Here is a 26,992-nt window from a genome sequence, read left to right as displayed (position 1 = left end):
CGGTGCCCAGTTGGCTGTAGCCCATATTCTGGTGCACTGTCCCACTTCGACTGCCCAGTGATAAAATCTTGGGTTACTGGACTCGTTGCCGCTAGTTTTATTTGACAACGCCTCATTGACTGATTTAGTTTTATGTTTTATTCGTGAGGGTAGGTTTTATCATTTGATCTAAGTTTTAGCGCATATCCTTTGTCCATCTGTGTTCTCCACCCTAGTGCTTTTAGGGTGGAGGTTTTAATGTGTTGCAGAGTGGCTGGCTTTTCCTTTTTATTCTCATAGTCGGCCAGCCACCGTAATCTGCTTTCTTGTTTTACTGTTTCTAGCGTCACTATGTTGTGTTCATGTCCTGTTTTGTTCCTTTTGTGTTTGTTGCCTTTCCTTCGTTCTTGTGGTTTATTCTTTCTTTCCGTTTTGTGTTATATGTCTCATCTGTTTTATTCTCACACTTGTGGGACTGTTTTATTAGGGACAAGGGACCGATGACATCGTAGTTTGGTCCCTCCCTCCTCTTTTAAACCAACCAACAGCCTTCAATCTGTTATCAGAATTGTTTATTTCTGACATAATGTGCATGATTTTTAATAACTTTTCTCAATAAGTTTGAGTTGTTTTTGTACTGTGCAACTGCTGCAAGACCTTAACTTGTTCCTGCCAACAGATAAGTTAGGCCCTACTTTAATCCCTCTAATGATTCATATCCATGGAGAAGAAATAGAAACTTTGAGGTTCGCCCATAACATTGTAATTCTGTCAGAGACAGCAAAGAACTTGGAAGAGCAGTTAAACGGAATGGACAGTGTCTTGAAAGGAGGGTATAAGATGAACATCAACAAAAGCAAAACAAGGATAATGGAATGTAGTCAAATTAAGTCGGGTGATGCTGAGGGAATTACGTTAGGAAATGAGACACTCAAAGTAGTAAAGGAGTTTTGCTATTTGGGGAGCAAAATAACTGATGATAGTCAAAGAAGAGATGAAGCAACTGTGGGTTGCGAAAGCTTGAATTTTGTGTGTGTGTTTGTGTTTGTTTGTGTCTCTATCAACATACCAACGCTTTCGTTTGGTAAGTTACATCATCTTTGTTTTTAGATATATTTTTCCCGCGAGGAATGTTTTCTTCTATAATATATATATGTGTCTGCTTGTGTCTGTATATGTGCGGATGGATATGTGTGTGTGTGTGTGTGTGTGTGTGTGTGTGTGTGTGTGTGCACGCGCGCGAGTGTATATAGAGGGAAACATTCCAGGTGGGAAAAATATATATAAAAACAAAGATGCTGTAACTTACAAAACAAGAAAGTGTTGATAGACACAATAAAAAAACACACAAACACACACACAAATATTAAAGCTTTCACAACCCAAGGTTGCTTCATCAGGAAAGAGGGAAAGAGGGGGAAAGATGAAAGGATGTGGGTTTTAAGGGAGAGGGTAAGGAGTCATTCAAATCCCGGGAGCGGAAAGACTTACCTTGGAGGGAAAAAAGGACAGGTATAACGCGCGCGCGCGCACACACACACACACACACACACACACACACGACAGACATGTAAATGCAAAGAGATTGGGCAGAGATGTCAGTCGAGGCGGAAGTACAGAGGCAAAGATGTTGTTGAATGACAGTTGAGGTACGAGGGTCGGCAACTTGAAATTAGCGGAGGTTGAGGCCTGGTGGGTGACGGGAAGAGAGAATGTATCCAAGGGCAAGTTCCCATCTCCGGAGTTCTGATAGGTTGGTGTCAGTGGGAAGTATCCAGATAACCCGGATGGTGTAACACTGTGCCAAGATGTGCTGGCCGTGCACCAAGGCATGTTTAGCCACAGGGTGATCCTCATTACCAACAAACACTGTCTGCCTGTGTCCGTTCATGCGAATGGACAGTTTGTTGCTGGTCATTCCCACATAGAAAGCTTCACTGTGTAGGCATGTCAGTTGGTAAATCACGTGGGTGCTTTCAAACGTGGCTCTGCCTTTGATCGTGTACACCTTCCGGGTTACAGGACTGGAGTAGGTGGTGGTGGGAGGGTGCATGGGACAGGTTTTATACCAGGGGGCGGTTACAAGGGTAGGAGCCAGAGGACAGGGAAGGTGGTTTGGGGATTTCATATGATGAACCAAGAGGTTACGAAGGTTAGGTGGATGGCGGAAAGACACTCTTGGTGGAGTGGGGAGGATTTCATGAAGGATGGATCTCATTTCAGGGCATGATTTGAGGAAGTCATATCCCTGCTGGAGAGCCACATTCAGAGTCTGATCCAGTCCTGGAAAGTATCCTGTCACAAGTGGGGCACTTTTGTGGTTCTTCTGTGGGAGGTTCTGGGTTTGAGGGGATGAGGAAGTGGCTCTAGCTATTTGCTTCTGTACCAGGTCGGGACGGAAAGCGAAAGCTGTTTACAGGTTATTGGTGTAATGGTTCAGGGATTCAGGACTGGAGCAGATTCGTTTGCCATGAAGACCTAAGCTGTAGGGAAGGGACCGTTTGACCCACTAACAAGCAACAGTACCTCCATTATGACAGCTGCCACCCATTCCATATTATTAAAAGTTAAGTACTTTTCAGTATTAATTCACAAGCACATACTTACTTGTGCTGATCACTGAAAGATCTACTTTTCCCAATGTTTTTGACCTTTTTGTCTGTCTTAATAATGTGACAACTCCTCCGTTTCCCATATTAGTTCTACATGAGTAAAATGCTGGAGTGTAATCTTTTATATTTAACTTCTTTAACCCTGTGGTTATGTGCACAGAATGTCTAGCTTTCCAGGGCTCTATAAATTTTGTAAACAGACAAGAAGCTCCCCTATCTTATTACTCAGCCCCTGATATTCCGATGAAATTTGCTAACCTTACTTTTTTGTGTGGCTCTTGCGTTATTTTAAGCTCTTTCATAATAGGATGCCTGAATGCTGATGCTAACATAAAAAAGGTACCTCTTTGACACCACTAACCACATGCATCTTGTGATGATGGTTCTGTTCATTTGCTGCTGTAAGATGGTCAGCCAATTCATATTTCTCTCTCTTATTCAGATGTAGGCTGTGCCTGGTATATACCCATCTCCCATTTGTAGCAAAGGATTGCACTCTCGTGTGATTTTATTTCAGTCAGCAGCAGCCTGCTCAACTCAGTGTTCATATGGCTCACAGCTGTATTAACCTAGGACTGATCATGGCACTGCAAGCCCTCCGCAGAACTCTCACTTGGTTTGTGTAACTGCTACTTCTATTTCATCTAGGTCAACCCTAATGCTGTAATTTCTGTCTTTAGTCAGACTGTTCCCTGCTTCATCTACTGTGATAACCTCACCATCCTTGTCAAAATCTATACAAAGATACCCTATGTTCTCTGTGTCCTGGCTAAGGCTAGCACTTTGTATAACAATGCTTGTGATATGTTCTGTGTTCCTGATTTGCCCTGTACCACCAGACCCCCAGAGGACTCGTGATTCTTTCGTGAATTTGTGTGTGGCGCGCATGGACCCCTGAGCTATTGCAGCCCGTTCTTTCTTCCCAGGCTGCATTTACATCACTGTGCGCCTCCCTCCCCATCATCCCTCTTTCCCCGCTGCCCCCTTCTTCACCTCTCTTGACGTTCCGATTTATGTCAACCTGACTATCCATCTACACTCCTGGAAATTGAAATAAGAACACCGTGAATTCATTGTCCCAGGAAGGGGAAACTTTATTGACACATTCCTGGGGTCAGATACATCACATGATCACACTGACAGAACCACAGGCACATAGACACAGGCAACAGAGCATGCACAATGTCGGCACTAGTACAGTGTATATCCACCTTTCGCAGCAATGCAGGCTGCTATTCTCCCATGGAGACGATCGTAGAGATGCTGGATGTAGTCCTGTGGAACGGCTTGCCATGCCATTTCCACCTGGCGCCTCAGTTGGACCAGCGTTCGTGCTGGACGTGCAGACCGCGTGAGATGACGCTTCATCCAGTCCCAAACATGCTCAATGGGGGACAGATCCGGAGATCTTGCTGGCCAGGGTAGTTGACTTACACTTCTAGAGCACATTGGGTGGCACGGGATACATGCGGATGTGCATTGTCCTGTTGGAACAGCAAGTTCCCTTGCCGGTCTAGGAATGGTAGAACGATGGGTTCGATGACGGTTTGGATGTACCGTGCACTATTCAGTGTCCCCTCGACGATCACCAGTGGTGTACGGCCAGTGTAGGAGATCGCTCCCCACACCATGATGCCGGGTGTTGGCCCTGTGTGCCTCGGTCGTATGCAGTCCTGATTGTGGCGCTCATCTGCACGGCGCCAAACACGCATACGACCATCATTGGCACCAAGGCAGAAGCGACTCTCATCGCTGAAGACGACACGTCTCCATTCGTCCCTCCATTCACGCCTGTCGCGACACCACTGGAGGCGGGCTGCACGATGTTGGGGCGTGAGCGGAAGACGGCCTAACGGTGTGCGGGACCGTAGCCCAGCTTCATGGAGACGGTTGCGAATGGTCCTCGCCGATACCCCAGGAGCAACAGTGTCCCTAATTTGCTGGGAAGTGGCGGTGCGGTCCCCTACGGCACTGCGTAGGATCCTGCGGTCTTGGCGTGCACCTTCCGCCGACCACTGGCGACAACATCGATGTACTGTGGAGACCTCACGCCCCACGTGTTGAGCAATTCGGCGGTACGTCCACCCGGCCTCCCGCATGCCCACTATACGCCCTCGCTCAAAGTCTGTCAACTGCACATACGGTTCACGTCCACACTGTCGCGGCATGCTACCAGTGATAAAGACTGCGATGGAGCTCCGTATGCCACTGCAAACTGGCTGACACTGACGGCGGCGGTGCACAAATGCTGCGCAGCTAGCGCCATTCGACGGCCAACACCGCGGTTCCTGGTGTGTCCGCTGTGCCGTGCGTGTGATCATTGCTTGTACAGCCCTCTCGCAGTGTCCGGAGCAAGTATGGTGGGTCTGACACACCGGTGTCAATGTGTTGTTTTTTCCATTTCCAGGAGTGTAGTTCCCTGTATTCCTTGCAATTTTGTTCCTTTTGCCTATTCTCTTTCATCCTTTTTGACATTTTGGTACCCCCTGGCAGTTTTGACCTTTACTTCTAAATTTTCTCTCTTTAGTGTGAGCCATAGTGTCCCCCCTCCCTTCCCTGCCATAGCCTCCCTTTGTCTCGCTAGGTCACCAGCGCATGTAGCCAGTTGGTGTGGTGGGGCTGTTATGTACACATATGGCTGAGTGCCCTGACGACACAGGGATCACACTACTGATACTAGGGCTATTCCCTCCTTATGTATGCCAAGGAGTGGTTGCTTGTCATCCTGCAGCATTGGATCTCCCGGCAATGGCCGCCATGCCAGACACCCATTGCTGTGGCTGGGTGGTGCCCACAGGGAGCACCCCTGATTAGAGTGGATGGTATCAGGGCGGATGCTTGGCACATGAATCATATCAAGCTGCAGAAACTTGGCCATTCTCAAATAACCCTCTCTGCAAGTGGTAGCAGATGATTGAATGCGCCTTCGTATGACCCTACAGCCTTCCCTTCTATGGCTACACGCTAGGAGAAGCGGCAGGCTTGCTGTCTTGGGGTGAAACACTTTTACCGCCACCTGGTCTGTACTAGGTTGGATGGGGACACATTTACTGCCACAAAGGCATTGTATTTTGTGGAGAATGTAGAGGACAAGTTTTGCAAAGTGTAGTGTCCCAGTAAGATGCGGTCAGGCTCTCTGTTGATCAAAGCTGCTTCTGCCATCCAGTTTTTTTTTTTTTTTTTTTATAGAGGTGGAGCCCCTCCACGCCCACACCGGCATGATGGCCAACACAAAAGGTCTACTGCCATCTCTGCATAAGGGTTAGTATTCACTAAAGTGAGGTGTCGCAGGATGTGGGTACTGCGATGTTTGCGTACGTCTGGTTAGGATTAACCATTAATACGCGCTCATCTGGAGATAGATTGGTCGAAGTCTGACGAAGGGTAGCGGTTTGAAGGGCAGAGGAAAAAAAGTGCCAAGGCAAGAGCCAAGGGAAAAAAACCTCTGCGAAAGTTAGGTCGGGCGGCAAGAGCAGTAGCGGTTGTCTTGCTGCCTGCGATAGGTTGTACAAGGATAGGCTTTGTTAGTAGTGGGTATCATGCATGTCGATACCTTGATGTCGTGCGTTTGTGCTGCTCGGCGGCTGGTGCTGGTACAGAGTCCTCGTTCAGCGTCCTGCAACCTGCAACAGTTAGTTTTGTTATCGGTCTCGTGTCCGATGGTCATATACCGGAGGCACAGTGTGAGGGAGTGTTGGGAGATTGTTCGTGCGTCTGTGGGCGAGCTCGTCGGTGTCCCTGCTGTGGCCTGTTGGTCGGCTCTAATAGCAGCTGGTAGTTGCCAGTCAGTGTTGCTGATATGCAGGGGCTTACCGACGTTTGTCGCTGTTTGCGTATGTTAGTTTACCATAGGTGGTTACGCCCTAGCAAGCAGTGTCTTTGGCCGCTTGTGTTTCCACCTGTGGTTGTGATCGTAGTTTCCCAGAGTGAGGATGAACGGATTGTTCGAGTGTCTCGAGTTCCTGTATAGTCGTGTGGCGTGTTTCTTGAATACTTCCTTGAGGGTATCAAGGCGGTATTCACGGTGAAGATCCACGGTGCGTGTGTAGCGTGGAGCATTGCTAATGATTCGTAGCACCTTGTTCTGTATGATCTGCAGGCGGCGCAGTCGTGTGGGAGCTGCATATCCCCAGACGGGAGCTGCGTACGTCATCAGAGGTCTAATCAGTGTCGTGTATAAGGACCTCGACACCCTCCTATTCAGTGTGCTTTCCCTGTTGAGCATTGGGTAGAGGTGTTTGAGCCTCGCGTGCGCTCGGTTGGCAACGTATTCAATGTGGTCCCCCCATGTAAGTTTCCGGTCCAGCCAGACACCAAGGTATCTGACTTTCTCTCGGAAACGTATTGGGCGTGTATGTAGTGTTATCGGTCTACAGTGTTGGTGTTTGCGCAGTAGTTTCGGTCTGCGTGTGAACAGAACTGCTTCGCACTTGTCGACGTTTACTTTAATACGCCATCGCTCCAGCCAAGGCTCAGCTGTTCTGAGTGCTGTCTGTATTCGTGAGTTGATGTTCGACGGTTTCCAGTCTTGCGCGAGGATGGCCTGCCATCCAGTCTACAGCCCTTCGTGCTTGTGATTGCCTTGGTGATGCCCTGGTATCTTGTTACCACTCACAAGTTTCTTAATATGGCCCCGAGAGTAATTTGTCATAGGGACCTCATCCTGTAAACTGATGAACTCTTGGCTAATCTGGAGTGTCGCAATGTTGGAGCCTTTATTCTGGCTTTCGAGAGGGATACACTCCCAGAAAAAGTTAAGAGAGTGTTACTGACACAACCCAAAGCCATGTGTCCTGCCACCCATGAGACGCTTTCGTTGCTTGCGTTTTGGGCATATGTCTTTCCACTGTATGGCATATTCCCTATGTGATGACTGTGGCCATGCACCCCATGAGGGAAGCCCCTGTGTTCTGCCACCTGTGTGTCAACTGTCATGACCGCTACTCTCCCTGCTCACTAAGAGAGAGAGAAAAGAAAATCCAGTAGTACAAATTTCTAGATAGACAGTCTTACACTGAGGGCTCGTCAAAAATATGACCACCTCCACCCAGTGTCGATTTCTTCTGCTTTTGCCTCTGTTACATCCCTTTCCCCTCCTACCTCTTCCTTAATGCAATCCTGTTCCCCCCCCCCCCCCTCATCTCTCCCTACCCCCTGGTTCCCACACCCTCCTCCAGGTGCCGCTTCCTCTCTCTGACTGAAGAAGTGCCCCCCTTCTTTGGTACCTGCCAGTGATGGGGCTCTCCCCTCCCAGACCCCTCTCCCGGCATCTTACCTCCTGGGCCTGCTTCCACAACTCAACCATAGGTCACCCACTCTCTTTCAGTTCCGGATCATGCGGAAACCTGCTCTCCCTCTGTGCCCTGTCCTCAGCAGCCAAAAGAAGTGTTGGTGCTGAGCACTGACTTCCCTTCAACTTTTTTATGTTTATACTTGGACTCTCGCCACACGATAACCCAGTGGAATTGCAATGGATATTACTGTCTCCTACCGGAAATGCAACAGCTTGTTTCCTTTATTCTGCAGTCTGTCTTGTTCTTCAAGAAACGTGCTTCTGTTATGACCACTCTCCAGCATTTCGTGGTTATTGGGCTTTCTGTCAGAACCATACCGCCCCTGGGATAGCGGCTGGAGGAGTCTGCACTTCGGTTCACACCGATGTCATCATCAGTGGTTGCCTCCTCCTCCTCATAGCAAACCGGAAACAATAGCGGTACAAGTGCGAACAATTCCAGCAATTACTGTATGCAATGTCTACCTCTCTCCAGGTAGACAACTTCCTTATGTTGATCGGCCTACTTAATAAAGAAACTCCTGGCTCGTACCTCCTCCTCAGGGACTTCAGTGCACACCACCCTCTGTGGGGGAATGCCACTTCAATGGATAGGGTCTTCAAATTGACCAACTTGTTACAGGCTTTGATATGTGCCTCCTCAGTGAAGGTTCCCCACCCACTTCAGTGCTGATCATGGCACCTTTTCTGCTGTCCAACTCGTGATCTCCTCCCCTACTCTCATGACTTCCCTACATTGGTCACACCATGAAGATCTTTGTGGCAGTGACCACTTTCTGGTGATTGTATCATTCACCTGCTACCTCCAGGCAGACAGGCCCCCACGATGGGTATTACACAGAGCCAATTGGCATTTGTATACGTCTGCAGTGCACTTCAACACCTATCTCTCGGACTGCATTGATGCAGTCATGCAAGATGTTTCTGCCACTCTTCTTCATGCTACTGGCACTGCTATCCACAGGTTCCCCTTGTCATTGAGTGGTCCTGTAATGGACCAAGGATGTAGCAATCGCTATACAGGACAACTGACAGACACTGCAACGATTTAAACGATACCATTAAGAGACCAAACTTATCGCTTTTAAGCTTCTTCGTGCTAAGGCTCACTACCTTATTAAGCAGAGTAAAAAGGAAAGCTGGAAGCACTGTGTTTCCTCACTGGGGCTGTATGCCTTTTCATTGCAGGAACACTCCATAGTGTTCTGGGCTGCCAACGACACTCCTTTTGTCCAAGGTCTTATCCTACAGCTTGCTCTATGTACTGATCCATCAGTCCTTTCAGAATAACTTGTCACACTCTTTGCAACAACATCGGCATCCTCTTCATATCCTGCTACCTTCTTCTTGATTAGTTGAGAACCCCCCCCCCCCTAATCTGTTCCAGCCTTCACCAATTTGAATCCTATAATGAACCCTTCACTTAATGGGAATTTTCACATGCTCTTACCTCTGCATATGACACGAACCAGGCCTGAATTCCATCCACTCTTCGACGTTACCCAGAGGCAACATCTACTGAGGATTATCAACTGCATTTGGCCCACAGGTGCCTTCCCCTCGCAATGGCGAGACACCGTAGTTATCCCCATCCTTAAGCTCGGCAAAAACCCAATGTCTATTGACAGCTACTGCCTGATTAGCCTGACAAACATACTTCTAAACAGCTTGAGATGGTGGTTAGATTCCAGTTATGTTGGTTACTCAAATCTCTGGGCCTTTTGTCCCCGTATCAATGTGGCTTCCAGGAAGGACAATCTCCAGCTGACAATTTACTCAGATTGGAAACAGCAATCTGACGGGCTTTTACTAACTGCCAGCAAGTTGCCATAATCTTCTTTGACCTATATAAGGCATACAACATGGCTTGGTATTGTCACATTTTAGTTACTCTCCATGACTGGGACTCTCGCAGTACCCTTCTGATTTTTATCTGCCTGTTTTTATCCTACTGGCTCTTCCAGGTTCAAGTTACCACTTAACTCAGCATCCCTCAGATCCAGGAGGATGGTATCCCACAGGGTTCTATGTTAAGTGTCTCTCTCTCTCTCTTCCTCATTGCCACCAACAGGTTTGTAATCTCTGTTGGGCCTCTGGTTACCGTGGCGTTGTATGTCTGTGAGTTTTACATCTGGTGTAGCTCACAGTCGGTAGCATCTACTGGATGCTAACTCCGAGGCACCATCCAACAGTCCTTTGCGTGGGCCCTCTCCCATGATTTCCTGTTTTATCCCTTCAAAACGTGGGTTATGCATTTTCGCCGTCAACCCACTGTATACCCCAACCCAGAACTTTATTTAGGCGGCCAGCACCTAGATTTTGTAGCACGGTCCCATTTCTTGAGCCTTATTTTTGACGAAAAGCTGATGTGGCTGCCCCATATTCACCACCTGAAGACTACCTGCATGTGGAAGCTTAATGCTCTCCGCGACCTGGCCCACATATCTAGGGGTGCAGACTGTGCTACTCTTCTCCATTTCTACTGCACTCTTGGTTTGTCCATTATAGATTTTGGCTGTCAGAATCATGGCTTGGTGACTCCTTCCACTCTGAAACTACTTGACCCTGCTCATTATTATCAGTTGCGTCTGGCTGTCAGTACCTCTTATGCTAGTTCCATCGACAGGAGCCAACTCTTGGTTTCTTACACAATCACTATTTGATGGTTCCCTTACCAACCTGCACATCCCGCCCTCTTTGCAAATGAAGAATTTCTCCCTCCTGATACCCACCCTCAGGTGGGATTGCCAGTTGTGATGCATCACACTTCACCCTGTCAGGATTTCCATTTCCACTCACTGGAATGTGCCCCGTATGTTTACTCCCACATCCCCCCCCCTTGGATGATGCCTCTACCACGGATTAAGACCGACCTATTCCAAGTTCCTAAGGTCTCTGTCGTCCCTTTCATATTCCGGCGTCTTGTACATTCCATCCTTGAGGAGTTTCAGGATATTACCATCTTCTAGACTGATGGTTCTAAAATGATAAAGTTGGATATGCTTTTATGTCTCTTACTGGCGTGGATCATGTAGTGTGTTCACAGCAGAGCTGCTAGTCATTAAAAGGCCCCTCTATTTTGTTACTTAGGCCTCGTTCCACAGTATTTTAATATGTGCCAACTCAATGAGCAGCTTGCAGGCTATAGACTGATTGTACTCTTGTCACCCTTTAGTCACTGCTATCCGTGACATCCTCTCTGCCTTTGGCTATGCCGCCTGCTCAGTTGTCTTTCTCTCGGTCCCAAGTCATGTGAGCATCCCTGGGAATGAACTGGCTGCCCGTTTGGCTAGAGAGTCAGGTACTTACCCCTCCATTCCTTTTCATGATTCCAGGTGCAGATATGGAGATACACATCAAATGTCTCTTTGCCCAAAATTGGAATGGCATCTGGTGCACTACCGCTCTCAGTAATAAACTCTGCACAGTCAAGGAGAGTACTGCAGTTTGGCACTCATCCTTCGCCTCCTCTCAGGAGTCTGCTGTCTTGTGTCGTCTACATGTTGGTCATACAGGCTCGCCCATTTTTTTCTCTTGCGAAATGAGCCACCCTCACAATGTGGCTCTGTAGCCAGACTGACGGTATCCCATATATTGGTGGAATGTCTCCTTTTCGTGCTTCTTACTGAGTATAGTCTTACGAATTCCTTGTCTTTATATTCACAGATGGCTGAACTGGTCCTCAGTTGCCTACATGAGAGTAGTTTTTAGTCTCAGATAGAAGGTTTTTCTTTACTCATGGAACAGGGGCAGGGTGAACCTGGTTGGGGCCTCTCTTCGTATTTTCTAGGTCTGGGCCCCTTGACCACTTCCCTGTGCAAAGACCACTCTCTCATCCCTCTGTTTACCAGTTTTTATGTTTGCTCTTCCCTTTTATGCCTTCTGTGTGTGTTTTAACTTCCTCGCTTTAAAGGTTGACCCCTTTGACGGGAACCACCCGCTCTTAGCAGACCCTCTACTTATGCAATTAACTTTGGAATCACGGTGCTGATGACCTTGCCGTTTAGGCCCATAACACCCTCAATCAACCAACCAATCAATCCTGTACCATCTGGTCTACAGCTCACCCATGGATACTACCGAGCAGCAAGACACTTTCTTCTTTTCTCTTTTGGTAGTGAATGCACTAAGTTTCTTTGCTAGAAGTCTGCTGCCCCTATATAACCTATAGTGGGATGTGGCTCTTCTCTTCTTTCTTCAAGTAAAAAGTCAAATTTAGTAGATAATATAAACTCAAATGTAGACGAAGTTGTAGTGCTGTTCCCCTTTCACCTATTGCTTGTTACCTTTATCCAGTTTCTACAATCTTTTTCCTCCTTCAACATATGTTGTTCAAATTTCGCACATTCTAATTCAGCCTGAAGGGCACAAATCTTTGTCCCAGTTTGGCTATTCTTCTGCCTTTTTTTGCAGAGTTTACAATTCCAGGGGAGAGCCTTGTTGAGTTCCCTATTCAATTCTCCTCTGCATTTGCACGACTGGAATTTCAGCCCACAGTCTACACATATCACTTCCTGTTTGACTATCCCATGGCAACTTTCACACCTATCATGCATTGCAGCACAAAGTAAGTGGTTAAAAATAGAATTTAAACACTTACAAAAAGTTACATTATGCGAATTTTCATAATTTACGAGCCACAAAGATTGGGCTACAAATAAGTGAGTCGAGTGTGCATTTTATAATGTAAAAAGTTAATTATTTCCACTTAAAACAAGAGTTCAATACTCAGTTAACTGTTAATGACTTGTTCACAAAAAATATAATTTTTTCATTACTTGTGAAGAATGCTTTAGCTGCCTTTGTGAAGAGGTGTATTTTAGTGATCTCTCTCATTTCCTTTGGCCGTTTAATTACCTGACAGAAAACGCTGTCTTCTCTCTCTCTCTCTCTCTCTCTCTCTCTCTCTCTCTCTCTCTCTCTCTCTCTCTCTTTTTTTTGGGGGGGGGGGGGGGGAGTCCAAACTGTCTCTTGTTCAGTGATTGTGTGTACAGCTGTTAGTGGAATACTTAGTAAGAAAGATATGCACTACAAATTGGTAGATGTATTCACGTGCTACAGCCAACTGCTACTTCAAGTTATCATTCTTGTGGCCCTTTTCTGCAATTTCAAAATTGTACTCATGTTATGTGCCTCCAATCTCAAGAAGAGAAGAATTGAAAGTATATGTCACCACAAGATAAATGTTGTTATGAACTGCGTGCAGTGCCAGAGAAATAGTTGTCTACAAAATTTGTTGATTCATTATCTTACCTGATCTTTGATTTGTGTGTTGTTACATTTGTTTCTGGCTTTTCCAGTTTCTTGTTTTATTACATCCCACACTAATTTTATATATTGAATATTATTTTGACACCTCTACTCCATGCCAGTGTTCATCAACTATAATAATAAAAGCATACAAGTTTCTTAATAAGCCACATCCAGGTGTTTTCTGTGGATGATAGATATGGCGAACATGTTGCAACTGTTAAGCACCCTGTGTTTTTGGTCCAGGATTCTCTGAAATAAACTTAACTACAAACAAGTAACAACTCATGCACGAAGTAACATACGCACATTAGAAATAACTCATTTACTTCAAAGTAAGAATAGAGCTCATTCAATCATAGTTACGTCTCTGCTTAGAAGGCATGATTTTTTAATGTATGAGCCTTTGCTGCATCATAAACTTCACTACTTGCAACACCTCCCATGAATTACCATTTGGATATACACACTCCATCATAAGTCTTTCATGGAAAGTGTGTTTGTAACATTGAACAAAGATTTCAGAGGATTACTGGACATACATTTATTGGCTCCTTGAGATAGCTGGGCTAATGGGTGTTGGTTTCTGGTCGGGATACGGGGTTTCGTGAATGGTTGCCAAAGATGTAATTATGTTAATTTCCCTGGTTCGTACCTGAATTACAGTTAGAGTACCCATCCGCTTTTCCCCAGAAGTCCCAGTTGTGGTCGTAACAGTGACTTTGTGTGTGTGGGAATGAATCAGTATTTGGGAAAAAGAGAAAAACACATTTATTATTATTATTATTACTATTATTATTTGGCATTAAATTGGCTGATCAAATAAGGTTTGAAGTTCCTCCTGTAAGTTCCATTTTCTAGTTTCTAGAACCTGATTAATTGTATAGTGATTTAACATGTGAAAAACTGTCATTTACTTGAATTTTAACAGGTGCACTGATTATGGCAGAAGCTGTCAGATCCACCATACCAACGAAACTGGAATGGGGCTCTGAAACAGCTTTTGAAGTGTCAGGTGATAAAGTCTTCAGTAATGACCACACAGTTAGTCGATATTTGGCTAGATCAGCACCTTCACATGCATTATATGGCACTACCATCCTGGAGCGAACAGAGGTATATGTTTGAATAGTTTTCCATATTTTAATACTTTCTTGTGTTATTAAAAACTAAATTTGTAAAAGTTGCTTTAATTCACAAATTTATTGTGTGTTTTATTTCCTGGTTTGTAGTTTTTTGTGTATAATACTTCTTGAATGAGGGTAGAAAGAATTTCGTGCTCTTCTACTGCATTATGTATGTAAATCACAGAAAGAAAATTTAAATTATAATCTTAATTGTTCAATGTATTAGAGAAAGATAATCTGCTATTGATGGTGCTATTAAGACATAATCCATAACATGTGCAAGAATCCAGTAATATCCTGTTGAAGTGTTACAGCTCTGGTTATGGGTTGTAACTGGACCAAAAATTTACTGTCTGTCACCTTGACATTGTTCATGAGCACTTACACCTTATTGAAGATTTATCGTCACCTTCTCATATTTTCTGATGCAGTGTACCTGGTATGCAGTGCCATTAATTCTATGTGGCAGTTCGTCTCCAACTGCAGAGGGTCAAGGGCTTGAAGAGAGTTCACATCTACACCAACCCACTGTGAAATGACGTATCTGTCCTTTTAAAGAACTCTTCTGTATATGACTGATTTCATATTTAACATTTACAATGTTGGGTGATAAATGTCTTATTACTCAGGACAACAGACTCTAAAGTGAATCTCAGACCAGCAGATAAAAGAATGACATTTCTCTCCAACTGTTTCTGCCTGTATTTACACTGTCAGCAGAGGTGCTTGCTCTGTGCCTTCCAAACCACTGCCAAGCCAAGTCATCAAAGTATAAACGCCACCTTGACAGCGTTACACCTTGCCGATATCCTGTGCTCATACTTCTGGCATTGTCTTTGCACAAACCAGAATTGACGTGCACGCATTGGAAACTCTCAATATGCTAATTATCTAAACAACATTTTCAGTATCTCAAAAACATCTTTCATTGGTCTAAGAGTTTAACAGTGGAACATTCTACTCTGAAGAATTTCAGGGTACACTACAGATTCCCCCACTTGGACAAAAAATATCGCAAAACTTAACTTACAGAGCTAATTACAATCCTTCTATAGTCTACAGATGTCATTAAATGCCTGTTGTTATTTAACTTAAGGTCTCAGGTGTCTAAACTTCATTGTCTTCCTTTATTGTACAAATAAAAATAGTGTCTGTATTTATTGTACAAGCTATTACAACTTCATTGTATTTGTTTTTGTGTTAGATAAGTAATATCATCCAATTCCGTTTTCTTATATCTTTGAAAATTCTTGCTGCTTTCTTAAGATTATAGGTTCAGCTTGCTAGTTGGTAATTATCTACCACTGTGGGTGATTATACAGCTTTCAAATCCTCTATAACAACACAGTGTTCTCAAATTTATTGAGGTAGAAAAGGAACAATTTTTTGGCTATTTTCGAGAATACTTTATTAGTGTGACTGTTAGTCACACAACAGCTTCCCACCTTTGCAAGAACTGCACTTACACCTTACCCTTTGTGCCGATACTGTATACATACTTTAACATCTTTGGGATATAGGTGTACCTCTACTTACCTCTTCACATAAAAGGAATGGCACAAGTCATTCCTTCCATAGATTCAAGTGACCAAGGATTAGCCCACTCCTTCTCATGGTCCGTGTATCCATTTTGTCTCCCATACCTACAAACAATTGTCGACCCCATCTTTTTTAAAAAACAACTTCTATGCACAAGTTATCTCTCTCATTTTTATAACTTTCCATTATGAAATTTCTCCATATCCTAATGACTTTACCCAGTTATTTCAAACATGTGTTCCCTGACTCTTACTTTTGTATCTGTTCTTTGTTAGTAGATTATAATATTTTTCTTGTTCTTTATTATTCACACTTTTACATCCTGCTTACTTTAAACAAATCCATTAGCGCTTGCGTATCAGAGTTAACACTTACGCTGTCTGTTGTTGCATTGGCCAAACTGTTTGCATGCCATGGTACCGTATCCCATTTTTGTGTGCTTGTTAGTATGTCATTTTCCTCTTTCTGTGGTATAGATGGCACCCTTTCTTCCCCCCCCCCTCCCCTCCTGTTTAATTGACACCCCCTCTCTCTCTCTCTCTCTCTCTCTCTCTCTCTCTCTCTCTCTCTCTCTCTCTCTCTCTCTCTCTCGCGTGCTTTCAACACTCAGTTTATGCTCTTTCGCAGAATCAGCCATTTCATTTAACAGTAACCTTTCTCCTAGAGCAGATGAAAACAAATGAACACCTAATAGCATTCTTTAAGTTATGTAAATAGGTAGATGTTTGCATCTTTTTCTTTTAAGAATTGGTAAATATTATTTTTCTCAGTTAGGTAATTACAATAACAGAACTTATGAACCTCAATAATTAAATTACGAGAAAGTTCAGACATGGATTATGTGAGCAACACTATATCTATAAAGCTTTTAGTGCACTCAACAGGAGGTCATCTACCCACCACCAGGGTTTGGACTGTAAATAAATCGTAAATGCCACCTTGCAGACGTCCTGTACTCATGCTTTACGCATCCTCTCTGCACAAACCAAGAGTGAAGCATGGACAGTGAAAATTCTTTTGATATTAATTACCTAAACAACATTTTTATACTCTAATGAACATCTTTCTTCGGTCTAAGAGTATAATAGTGGAATGTGCTACTCTGAAAAATCTCGTGTTGCACCACTCTGTGCGAGAGAAATCACTAAAACACATTTTGCAAGAGGCAGAAAAGTAACTACAAACCGAAATGCTGTATATGGGGAGCAGGGGCACTTCTGTATGTACGTGTGTGTGTGTGTGTGTGTGTGTGTGTGTGTGTGTGTGTGATTCTGGGAATCAACAGTTTCTATCAAGTTACGCACAAATAAAAGTAACACAAATATTAATTTTGTGAACCAGATGACCCTACATTCAGAAAAGGAAGTACTGCATTGTTCAATCTATTGTTTGTTCAGCACTCCAGGTGACTGAGGCTGGAATAGCACAGAACAGAAAGAAAATAAATAATCTGAAAAATAAGATTCTTCATTTGTGTGGCCATATTGCCCATAATAGCTTCACAATTCTTGATGGTATTTCTTCCTGTTGTTGCAACTACAAAAATGTGTGATGTTTTTTCACCAGACACATTTCACGTTATTGAGGTAAAGCATCATTAATGATGGTGATTTTCGCCTGATTTCTCGCTTACTTCAGGAAATGCTGTTGATAGCACATCCTTGATGTTTTTATGCATTAGACACTGATTATTTTGGACTAATTTTTAGTTGTTCTTCAGCACTATGTATTTCTTATGTTTTCCGCCACAGCACACTTTTACGCGCACTACAGTGGTGTGCGTAAGAGTGTGCTATGAAAAATACAAATGCATAGCGCTGCAGAACAACTAAAAATTAGACCAAAATTATCAGTGTTTAATGTAGAAAAACATCAACGATGTGCTAGCAGATGGCATTTCCCGATAACAGGCTTGGTGAACCCGATGTTTCTGAGCTGGGGACAGGTCAGCGCCATCAGCCTGCTGTCACCTTAAGCCATGGGCATGCTTCAGCTACCAACGTGCAGTGTGGCGGTGGAACAGTGTGTGTGTGTGTGTGTCACAGGGAATGGGGATCTTGGCTTGATCCCCTTGATTGCGAGGATGGCAAAAACCTCTATAAAAAGACCTTAAATCTCAAGGTGTACTGCTTGCTGATGAGATGCGTGACTGTTGAGATGGAACAGCCGTTAACAGGCAACGTCTGAGGAACCTACTACATCTTAGTTGTCTAAGGCTTACTCAGGCACACAGGGCTCAGTCTGAGTGGACACTTATTTCCCTAGCTGCATGTGGTACCACAATGGATTCTTTGAAATTTTTCCTTCCTCCTCCCTGCAGAAAGGTTGGACCACTGTAAGGTACCAACAACCAACTCTAACAATAGGGCTTGGCCAAGCCAGTCCTGATTCAGTCAATAGTAACAGAACGGATGCTGCTTCTCAGAACGTGTTTATTATAGTTAAAAGAAAAGAGGGCAGTTTTGACAAAGTTTCTCCATTGTATGTACAGAAAGATTTAGAGGGCATTGCTGGATCCTTAGAATCTGTTAAGTGCTTGTGCACTGGGACTCTCTATTGATTGAAGCAACTTTCTCCCAACAACTAAAAACCCTTCAGAAACCTCAATACCTCAGGAATTGTGTATAGACACTGAATTGCATGACACTTTGAACTACAGCAAAAGTGTTGTGACTTGCAGGAATATAGCTGATATTCCCCATGAAGAACTGAAAGCTGAGTTACCCCATGAAGGCATTGGTGACATGCAAAACATTATGAAATGGGTGAATGACAATCTTGTCAAGTCAGACTCAGCACCAAACTTCCAGAACATATTAAGGCAGGTTTCCTATGTCTAAATGTATGACCTTATTTCCCAAACCCTGTGCGGTATATTAAATGACAGAACTTTGGGCACACTACTCTCGGTTGCAGAGGAGAAGCCACTTGCGGCAAATGTGGTAAAGCCACCCACAACTGTGTTGATTGTTCCTCTCCTCCAAAGTGTGTCAACTGCATTGGGCATCACCCTGTCTGGAGTTGGGACTGCAGTATTTTCCTTGAAGAACGGAAGATCCAGGAGATCAAAATGACAAAGCAAATCTCATATGATGATACCAGAATGTTATACAAGTCCATGCAGCTGCCCACGTTTGCTGCCTTCTTTACTTCCGTTCTCAAATAGCCAGACCAGAAAGCTGATGCTGTTACACAAATTGAAGTTTCTAGTGTCAGCATTAGTATTTGTGTTTGTCAATGCACCTGGGATGCTGCAATTCCCTTGAAGTCCACCGCCTTCCCTCCAGAACTATAGAAAAGGCCACGGTTGCTGACATTGTGCAACTTCTGCCTCCTCCAAAGGTCGAGTCTTGTCCACCGCCTAGTGTTGTCGCTACTGTTACCGCTTACGAGGTTGTGGCTTCGAAGCCTCCTCAGACAAAAAAGTGAAGTCAAAGGCAAAGAATTTCCCACTGACGGATGTCAATACCATCCTATCTGACGTCTCTATCGAATCGTCTTTGGAGGCGATGGACCTCGATGTTGGACTGGGCCAATCATCTCTCACCAAGACAGCCTCCACCCATTGTGATCTCCCCTCCCCAGCAGAAAGTCAGGATGAAGGTGCTACCCCCATGATAGATGGTTCCCATCCTCCATTGGATCATTAATGTGTGCAGGAAACATATGGAGGAACTGAAAATGCTAGCATGGGAATGCCCTCTGTGTCTGTGTAGCCCAGGGCTATACCCTTCACCGAAAGGATGACTTGACTGGGGACAGGGCCAAGGGAGGGATTGTTGTGTTTGTCAGTAATGAGCATCATTCCTTTGCCAGTAACGAGCATCACTCCTCTCCTTTCTTCCCGGTTACCGATCTGCGAGCTGTTTTGAAAATTCAGGGATGTCAGAGGATCACTGTTTGCTAGCTGTATATACCTCCGTAAGATGCAATAAACTCAAAGATTCTCATAGATCTTGTGGACCAAGTCCCATTACTATTTCTCCTACTGGGAGACTTCAATGCTCATCACGTGGCTCAAATCGCCAGCATCCACACTGGCTACTTGCCCTTGGAGTCAGGTTTTGGAGAGCCTCATGACATCTCGTGAGCTGTGCCTCCTCCACACAGGTACTCACACTGATATCTGTACTGCTACGGAGTCATTCTAAGCCATCGACCTCTTTTTCTGCTCCCAAGCTCTCACAATCTCTGTTCAGTGGATCACTGATGACCTTCATTCCAGGGACCACATCCCACTTTGCATCAAAGTACCGTTGGAGTGTTACCTGAAGAGAAGCCATCAAAATGGATGGTCAGCAGGGCTAACAGGATGCTGTTCAGCCAGTTGGCTGTGTTTGAACATCATAACAGCATCCAGATACGGGTAGTCCACATCACACGAGAGTGTTAGTGTTAGCAGGCAGATGAGTGCCGTTCAGCAATCCAGGACAGGCGTGTGGCTCTTCGACGATTTAAATGCCACCTGACTATACGAGGTGTGGCTAGAAAAAAACCGGACTAGTACTGGTGAAACAATAAAACGAATGCAATAAGGCTGAAAGTCGCGTGGCCGGTCACATGACTCTCGCTCCGCCTACTGCTCGAGTTTCACCTGCCTCCTGCACTCAGTCTGCCCGTGGCGTCTGTTTTAAGTAGTTGACGTTTTGTCTGTGCGTCGGAAAATGTTGAGTGTACAGAAAGAACAGCGTGTTAACATCAAATTTTGTTTCAAACTAGGAAAATCTGCAAGTGAAATGTTTGTAATGTTACAACAAGTTACGGCGATGATTGTTTATCGCGAACACAAGTGTTTGAGTGGTTTAAACGATTTAAAGATGGCCGCGAAGACACCAGTGATGACACTCGCACTGGCAGACCATTGTCAGCAAAAACTGATGCAAACATCGAAAAAATCGGTAAACTTGTTCGACACTTTCCTTGTCAACTCCTGTTAACTCAGACACTGCTCTGATTGTTAAACGGCGATCTTGTCGAACAAGTTTACCGATTTTTTCAATGTTTGCATCAGTTTTTGCTGACAATGGTCTGCCAGTGCGAGTGTCATCACTGGTGTCTTCGCGGCCATCTTTAAATCGTTTAAACCACTCAAACACTTGTGTTCGCGATAAACAATCATCGCCGTGCACTTGTTGTAACATTAAAAACGTTTCACTTGCAGATTTTCCTAGTTTGAAACAAAATTTGATGTTAACACGCTGTTCTTTCTGTACACTCAACATTTTCCGACGCACAGACAAAACGTCAACCACTTAAAACAGACGCCACGGACAGACTGAGTGCAGGAGGCAGATGAAACTCGAGCAGTAGGCGGAGCGAGAGTCACGTGACAGGCCACGCGACTTTCAGCTTATTGCATTTGTTTTATTGTTTCACCAGTACTAGTCCGGTTTTTTTCTAGCCACACCTCGTAGACAACCTTATAGCCTTTCGAGTCACAATAGCTAAGGCTCAACAGGTAATTAAGGACAGCAATAAAATGTCACGGCAAGCGTTCCTGGACACCATCAGCCGTTCCACTTGTTCTACAAAAGTATGGATAGTCATCAGGAGGATTTCTGGTAAATGCAGTCATTTACCAATAACAGCAGTGCTGAAACAGGAATGTCTCCGAACAACACCCACAGACATCGCTCAGATGGTGGCCGAACATTTTGCAAAAACTACTGCCAATGCAAGCGTTTTGTGACTACCATACGACTGTAGAGAGGGGCAAGTTGGACTTCAGATCCAATAATTCTGAGTCCTACAGCTCCCCTTTATCCGTGTAGAAGCTGGTATCTGCCCTGTGTAAGACTCGTGACATTGCGCCCAGTCACAACCAAATCCAGCACTACATGCTTCGACATTTACCAGTGGCGTCAAAGGAAATCCACCTTGAATGTTTTAATCCTGTGGCAGACAGGCAACTTTCCCAACTCGTGGAGGGAGGTAATTCTGATACCTCTTCTCAAACCAGGAAAGGATCTCATGTATCCCAGTAGTTACCAGAATATCACCTTAATGAGCTGTGTAGGAAAGACACTGGAGCGAATGGTTAACCGTCATCTGGTCTGGTTGTTAGAGATCGGGAAACTCCTTAGTCACCCTAGTGTGGATGCCAGTGACTTCAGTCCACTGTTCACAACCTGACCCTAGAGGCAGTTATTGGACAGTCATTCCTACATAAACATCACTGTATTGGCATTATCCTTGATATCAGTAAGACGCTACTTGGAGACACAATATTCTCACGCAAGTGTATCGATGGGGCTTTCATGTACACCTTCCCTTCTTCCTGTGGTCTTTCCTGTCTCAGTGGTTTTTTAGGACTTTAGTTGCTGACACATTGACCGTTTTGAGCAAGAGAATCCCTCTTTGCTATAGCCATAAACAGTATCGCATCTCCAGTAAGTAGTTCTGTGCAGTGCTCTTTATTTGTGAACTATTTTAGTGTTTTCGTCGCTCCTCTAGTGTTATCATAGTGAGCTGTCAATTGAAGCTTACATTGTGGAAGTTGGACTAGTGGGCTGCAAAGATGGCTTTTTAGTTTTCTGCAGATAAGTGTGTGTGTGTGTGGGGGGGGGGGGGGGGGCGCATGTGCATGTTGTAATCATTCTCATCATATTTTTAATATACCTGACTTGCATATGGGGAACACCATCATACATTTTAGAAACTCTCTGAGGTTTCAGAGCCTTTCGTGGTTGCGACACCTGAAAGCCAGAGCCCTGAAGACATGAACATCACACAATGCCTTAGCCACAGATCTTGTGGAGCAGGAAGGGTGTTTCTGCTCCAGTTTTACAGGGCTTTCGTGCCTTCGCGGCTGCAGTATGGATGCACGGAATAAGGGACACCTTCATACATTTTAGAAACTCAGTGAGGTTTCTGGTCTTTATTATTTTTTACTCCGAATTGTCGTGGTTGCCACACGTGAGAGACCTGAAAGCCAGAATCCTTATGGCACTGAACATCACAAAGTGCCTTAGCCACAGGTCTTGGAGAGCAGGAAGAGAGTTTCTGCTCCAGTTTTACAGGGCTTTCGTGCCTTTGTGGCTGGAGTATGGGTGCACAGAGTATGGATTGGCAAGGTCGTCTTACTTGAAGGTCATTGATGCTATCCACCATGAGGAGATTTGGTTGGCCATGGGTGCTTATAGGACCTATTCCATACCCACAGCCTCTGTACTGAGGGTGGACAACCACCACTCACTTTCCGGTGGCAGCTCCTCATGGTGCGTGAGGCATATAAGTTCCTCGCAGCTCTGACTTCATCCGCGTACCATACTGTTGCTCATTCAACTCTGGAACACCTATTCTCTAACTGTCCGTGAGTCACAGTGCCATTTGGTATCCATGTGTGGCGTGTGCTGGAGTCACTCGGTGTGGAGCAAGTGCAACCCCAAATCCAGGGTTTTAACCGTATGCTGTCCTGGTTCCTGAGAGGCCTAGTGTAATTTTAGATTTGGTGCAGTACAGGAGAGATTGCACTCCTACTTCTGTTTTTAATGTGATATGACCTGACATTTTGTGTGAGCTCCACAACTATAGTTTTCTTTAGGGATGAGTCCAATCTGGGGGCCTCAGTTGGTCACTCTGTTGTTTTCCCAGATCATGTCCTCAAGGTCAAACCGCCTCAAGGCTTTACTGTCTTTGACACAGTATTGCGTGGGATTTTGCAGGCACTGGAGCAGATGAGACGGTCTTTCAGTGGTAAATTTCTTGTCCCGATTCTTGGAGTGCCCTTCACTCTCTGAATCATTTGCACACAGCCGATAGTCGTCCAGAATATCCAGGATGCCCTCCTGCAGCTACAATGACTGGGGAAGGAGGTGTCTTTCTGCTGTGTACCTGGGGAACATGGGTATTGCGAGGAACAAAAGGACAGATCTACCAGCCAAAGAGGCATGTTCTGATCCTCAGCTGTTTCACTGTGCCATCCCTGTGCATGCAATAGCCGGCTGTTGGGCTCCAGTGTCTCGCGTTGGTGGAGGATGAGTGGCTGGAAGCGATAGGCAATAAGTTCCTTATAGTAAAGCCCACACCACAGTCATAATGTACCTACTTTCAACCACGTTGATGGGATGAGGTCTTCCTTATTTGTCTTTGCATAGACCACAGCCCTATGATGTGTGATTTCTTGCTTTGGCTTATTTTCCAACGAGCGGTGTAGCGTTTCAAGAATTTCCACATAAATTCTAGAGCCACTTGGCCTTCTGCCGTCTCGAACAAATGAAATTTTGAATATAAGTGTTGGAGAGCCTATTTTCTGCGCATCACCTGTCTGTGTGTGTGTGCAGATTTGAAGTTTATTGTGAGACAACTGTAGATGCGGTGGTTGAACAGCACCGACAAGTGTTTGCCAGTCGCCCATGGAAGCCATAATGAAGAACAATGAATGTTTATGTATTCAGTGCTGTTCTGTAACTTTGACAATTGGAGTTGGGGAAAAAACTTTTAATTAATGTTCATTTTGGACTTGGATAAGACGTGTATTCAGATTCTTATTGAAAAAGGACATGGTTATCAAGCCAACCTTACCTTATGTGTAAATGAACTTTGTTTCTAACCTTTAGAGACATGAGGAGACTTAGTTGATCGTGTTTGTTTATGTGGAGAACGAGATTTGTAAAAGTTTGACATTTAAATATGCATCGTTAAGTGAAGAAAAAGAAAAGGCTTATGTCTGCTTATTTTATAAGTAAGTAGAGTCTTGAGAAATTCCTTTTCCTAACAAATATACTCCAGAGAGGAAGAGAAAAGGAGGTTGCAGCAACAAAGTAACCATCAAGGAAAGTCGACTGTCCATCTCAAGTAAGTTGTATCGTTAAAGAAGTGGGATTTTACACACATACTTCACCACTTTGTTGTCCAAAGCGTTAGAACTTGGTAACCTGTGTGAAAGGACAGAAGAAAACAGGAATTTTGAAACGAAAATGAGATAAGATGATGATATGTGTTGCCGTAGCAACTGAGTATAACAAGACGAGAGAACCATTACGAGAAACTGGACTAAGCCTAAAAATCAAATGAAGAAATTTAGTAAATGCAACAAAAGGGAAGATGTAAGAATTTCATAATGTTAAAAAGAAAAGAGTGAAGATCTCAACCTATTAGACTAAGAAGAGATACATCGAGAACAATTCGACTAATAAGATCCGGTGTGGGGAGTAGACAGCTCTCATACACATTGCGAGGACGCAGACGCGGAAAACAACGTCCAATGCCGCCGGCACCAGTTGCTGTTCATTGGTGCTGACCTGCTTCAACATCTGCTCACCGACTTCAACGCAGAAACCTACATTCGACGCCATCGGCACCAGATGCTGCTCGTCAGTGCTGATTCCTCATCCGCTCACCAAAACAGCCTAAACCCTACACCGGGTGAGTGTAAAACAGTACTTTATTGTTTGAGTGTAAAGTTGGATAAACTGTTGAGTGAAGTGTACTCATGTAGTAGTTATACTTAGAGTGAAGTTTTTAAATGTTTACTAGATCCAAAGCGCATAAGAATATGGATAACATGAAACAAGAAGAAGAAACTCAAGAACCAGCTATGGCTATGAGAATCAGTAGAGAAATGCCAGAGTGGACTGAGTTAGTAAATTTTATTAAAGCCCAGAGTCTTAAGTTAGACTCAGTAAATGCTCAGTTAAATTCTAAACTAGAACCCCAGAGTCTACAATTAAATGAAACTCTAAAGAAAGAAATAGGTTTGGTACACTCTAGTTGTAAATGACCAGAGTGAAACCTTGAATAGTCAAGCAACCAATCTAGGTTTATTAAATGCCAAGGTTGACCCACAGAGCAAAGAATTTAGTAATCTATGTGAAGGCATGGATAGTTTAAAGACTGAATTTGACACTCTAAATGGTAAAGTTGAAAATTTAAAGTTAAATTTAAAGAAGGAACTGAGTAATTCTGTAAGCATTACGTAGATCAAATGTTTGCTGAATTCAACCAAAAACAGACTAACAATTTGCAGAATTTGACAGAAAAGTTAGAGTCGAATATTGAGGAACAATATGATGGTGTAGACTTAGACATTAATGAAAAGTTAGGATCATTGGAGGATGTATGTAATGCTCAGTTTAATGCTCTAAAGCAAGGATGACATACTTTGAAGGAGAGCGTTGATAAGCGTAGCGAATTAATGCCTGTCATTCAGTCGCAAATTACAGGTGTCAGTACATGAGTGGATAATGTCAATAATTACTTCAAAGAGAATATATCGGCCTTTGTTATTATAAATGTACGTAGTTCGGAGGAACCATTTGAACAAATTAGAGATCGAAAAGTTACCGAGAGTATAACCTCTGGAAACATTTCGACTATTGTTTCTTCCTAACTTAATGATACTAACTAGGTTATACATGACATGTAGAAAGAATTCAAGCTTATCCAAAACAAAGTAGAAAAAAGTGTATCGTCACCTAATGTTGTGTCACCTAGCGGAGTGGTGATTGTTTTGCAGTGGAGAGACTATCAAACAAAATTTAACAAGAAGTACTGGTCTGCACTTGCTCAAGTGAAGTTAATATCAGATCCATGGGATCCGGGCAGAGTCACATATCCCCCAGGGACATTAGCATTCTGAGTTAACGGGCAGAGTGACAACTGTCAGATCCAGAGTTGTTTTCGGTGTTTCTTCCGAAATAGTTTTCCTGCACTTAATTCCCTTCAAATCTTAAACTATTCTGTCATCTATTTCTGAATTCTTAAACTATCCCATAATTTTAGTACTCAGAAAACTGGATATGACTATAAGATAAAGACTGGTTTAAGAGAATCACGGATTCTCTAGACGAAATGAACAGAATAGAATATTATATTTGTGGAAAATTTAATATCATGTGACTAAGTGAACAGCTGTTATACTGTACTGTATAGATTTTCTGTTTTTATACCTTTTATGAGATGTGATGTAGATGGGAGGGTTTGTATCCGTTTGAAAGGGGTGGGTATTGTGGATAACAGCACGGTTTACGAGAACATATATATCACGACTAACACAGAAAACACACCAATCCTTTCAAACAACCCTCGCAAACAAGTGTGACTGATTCTTCATCACTTGCCATTTCCATAGGGTTGCTAAGATTTCCTTCGGGGACCTCAAGGGTGAATGTGGGAATGTCCGTTCTGTAGGAGATTGCAGAAACGCCTTTCTTTCCTTTGGATAAAGTGGTGTAATGAATCGCAACTGATCT

At 44.0% G+C, this 26,992-nt stretch overlaps 1 protein-coding gene across 1 annotated transcript in view; it reads left to right on the top strand.

The window, feature by feature from the left end:
- The window catches only part of LOC126193193 (bifunctional glutamate/proline--tRNA ligase), a 248,437-nt gene that overhangs the window by 18,446 nt on the left and 202,999 nt on the right, over nucleotides 1-26,992 (top strand). Inside the window, exon 2 of the mRNA XM_049932666.1 lies at nucleotides 14,066-14,250. Within this exon, the coding sequence (XP_049788623.1) occupies nucleotides 14,066-14,250 (185 nt within the window). The remainder of the gene's footprint in view (nucleotides 1-14,065; nucleotides 14,251-26,992) is intronic.

This window comes from Schistocerca nitens, chromosome 1 (genome assembly GCF_023898315.1).
Source record: "Schistocerca nitens isolate TAMUIC-IGC-003100 chromosome 1, iqSchNite1.1, whole genome shotgun sequence".
Classification (NCBI taxonomy): Eukaryota; Metazoa; Arthropoda; class Insecta; order Orthoptera; family Acrididae; genus Schistocerca; species Schistocerca nitens.
This window is presented reverse-complemented; position numbering and strand designations above follow the sequence as displayed.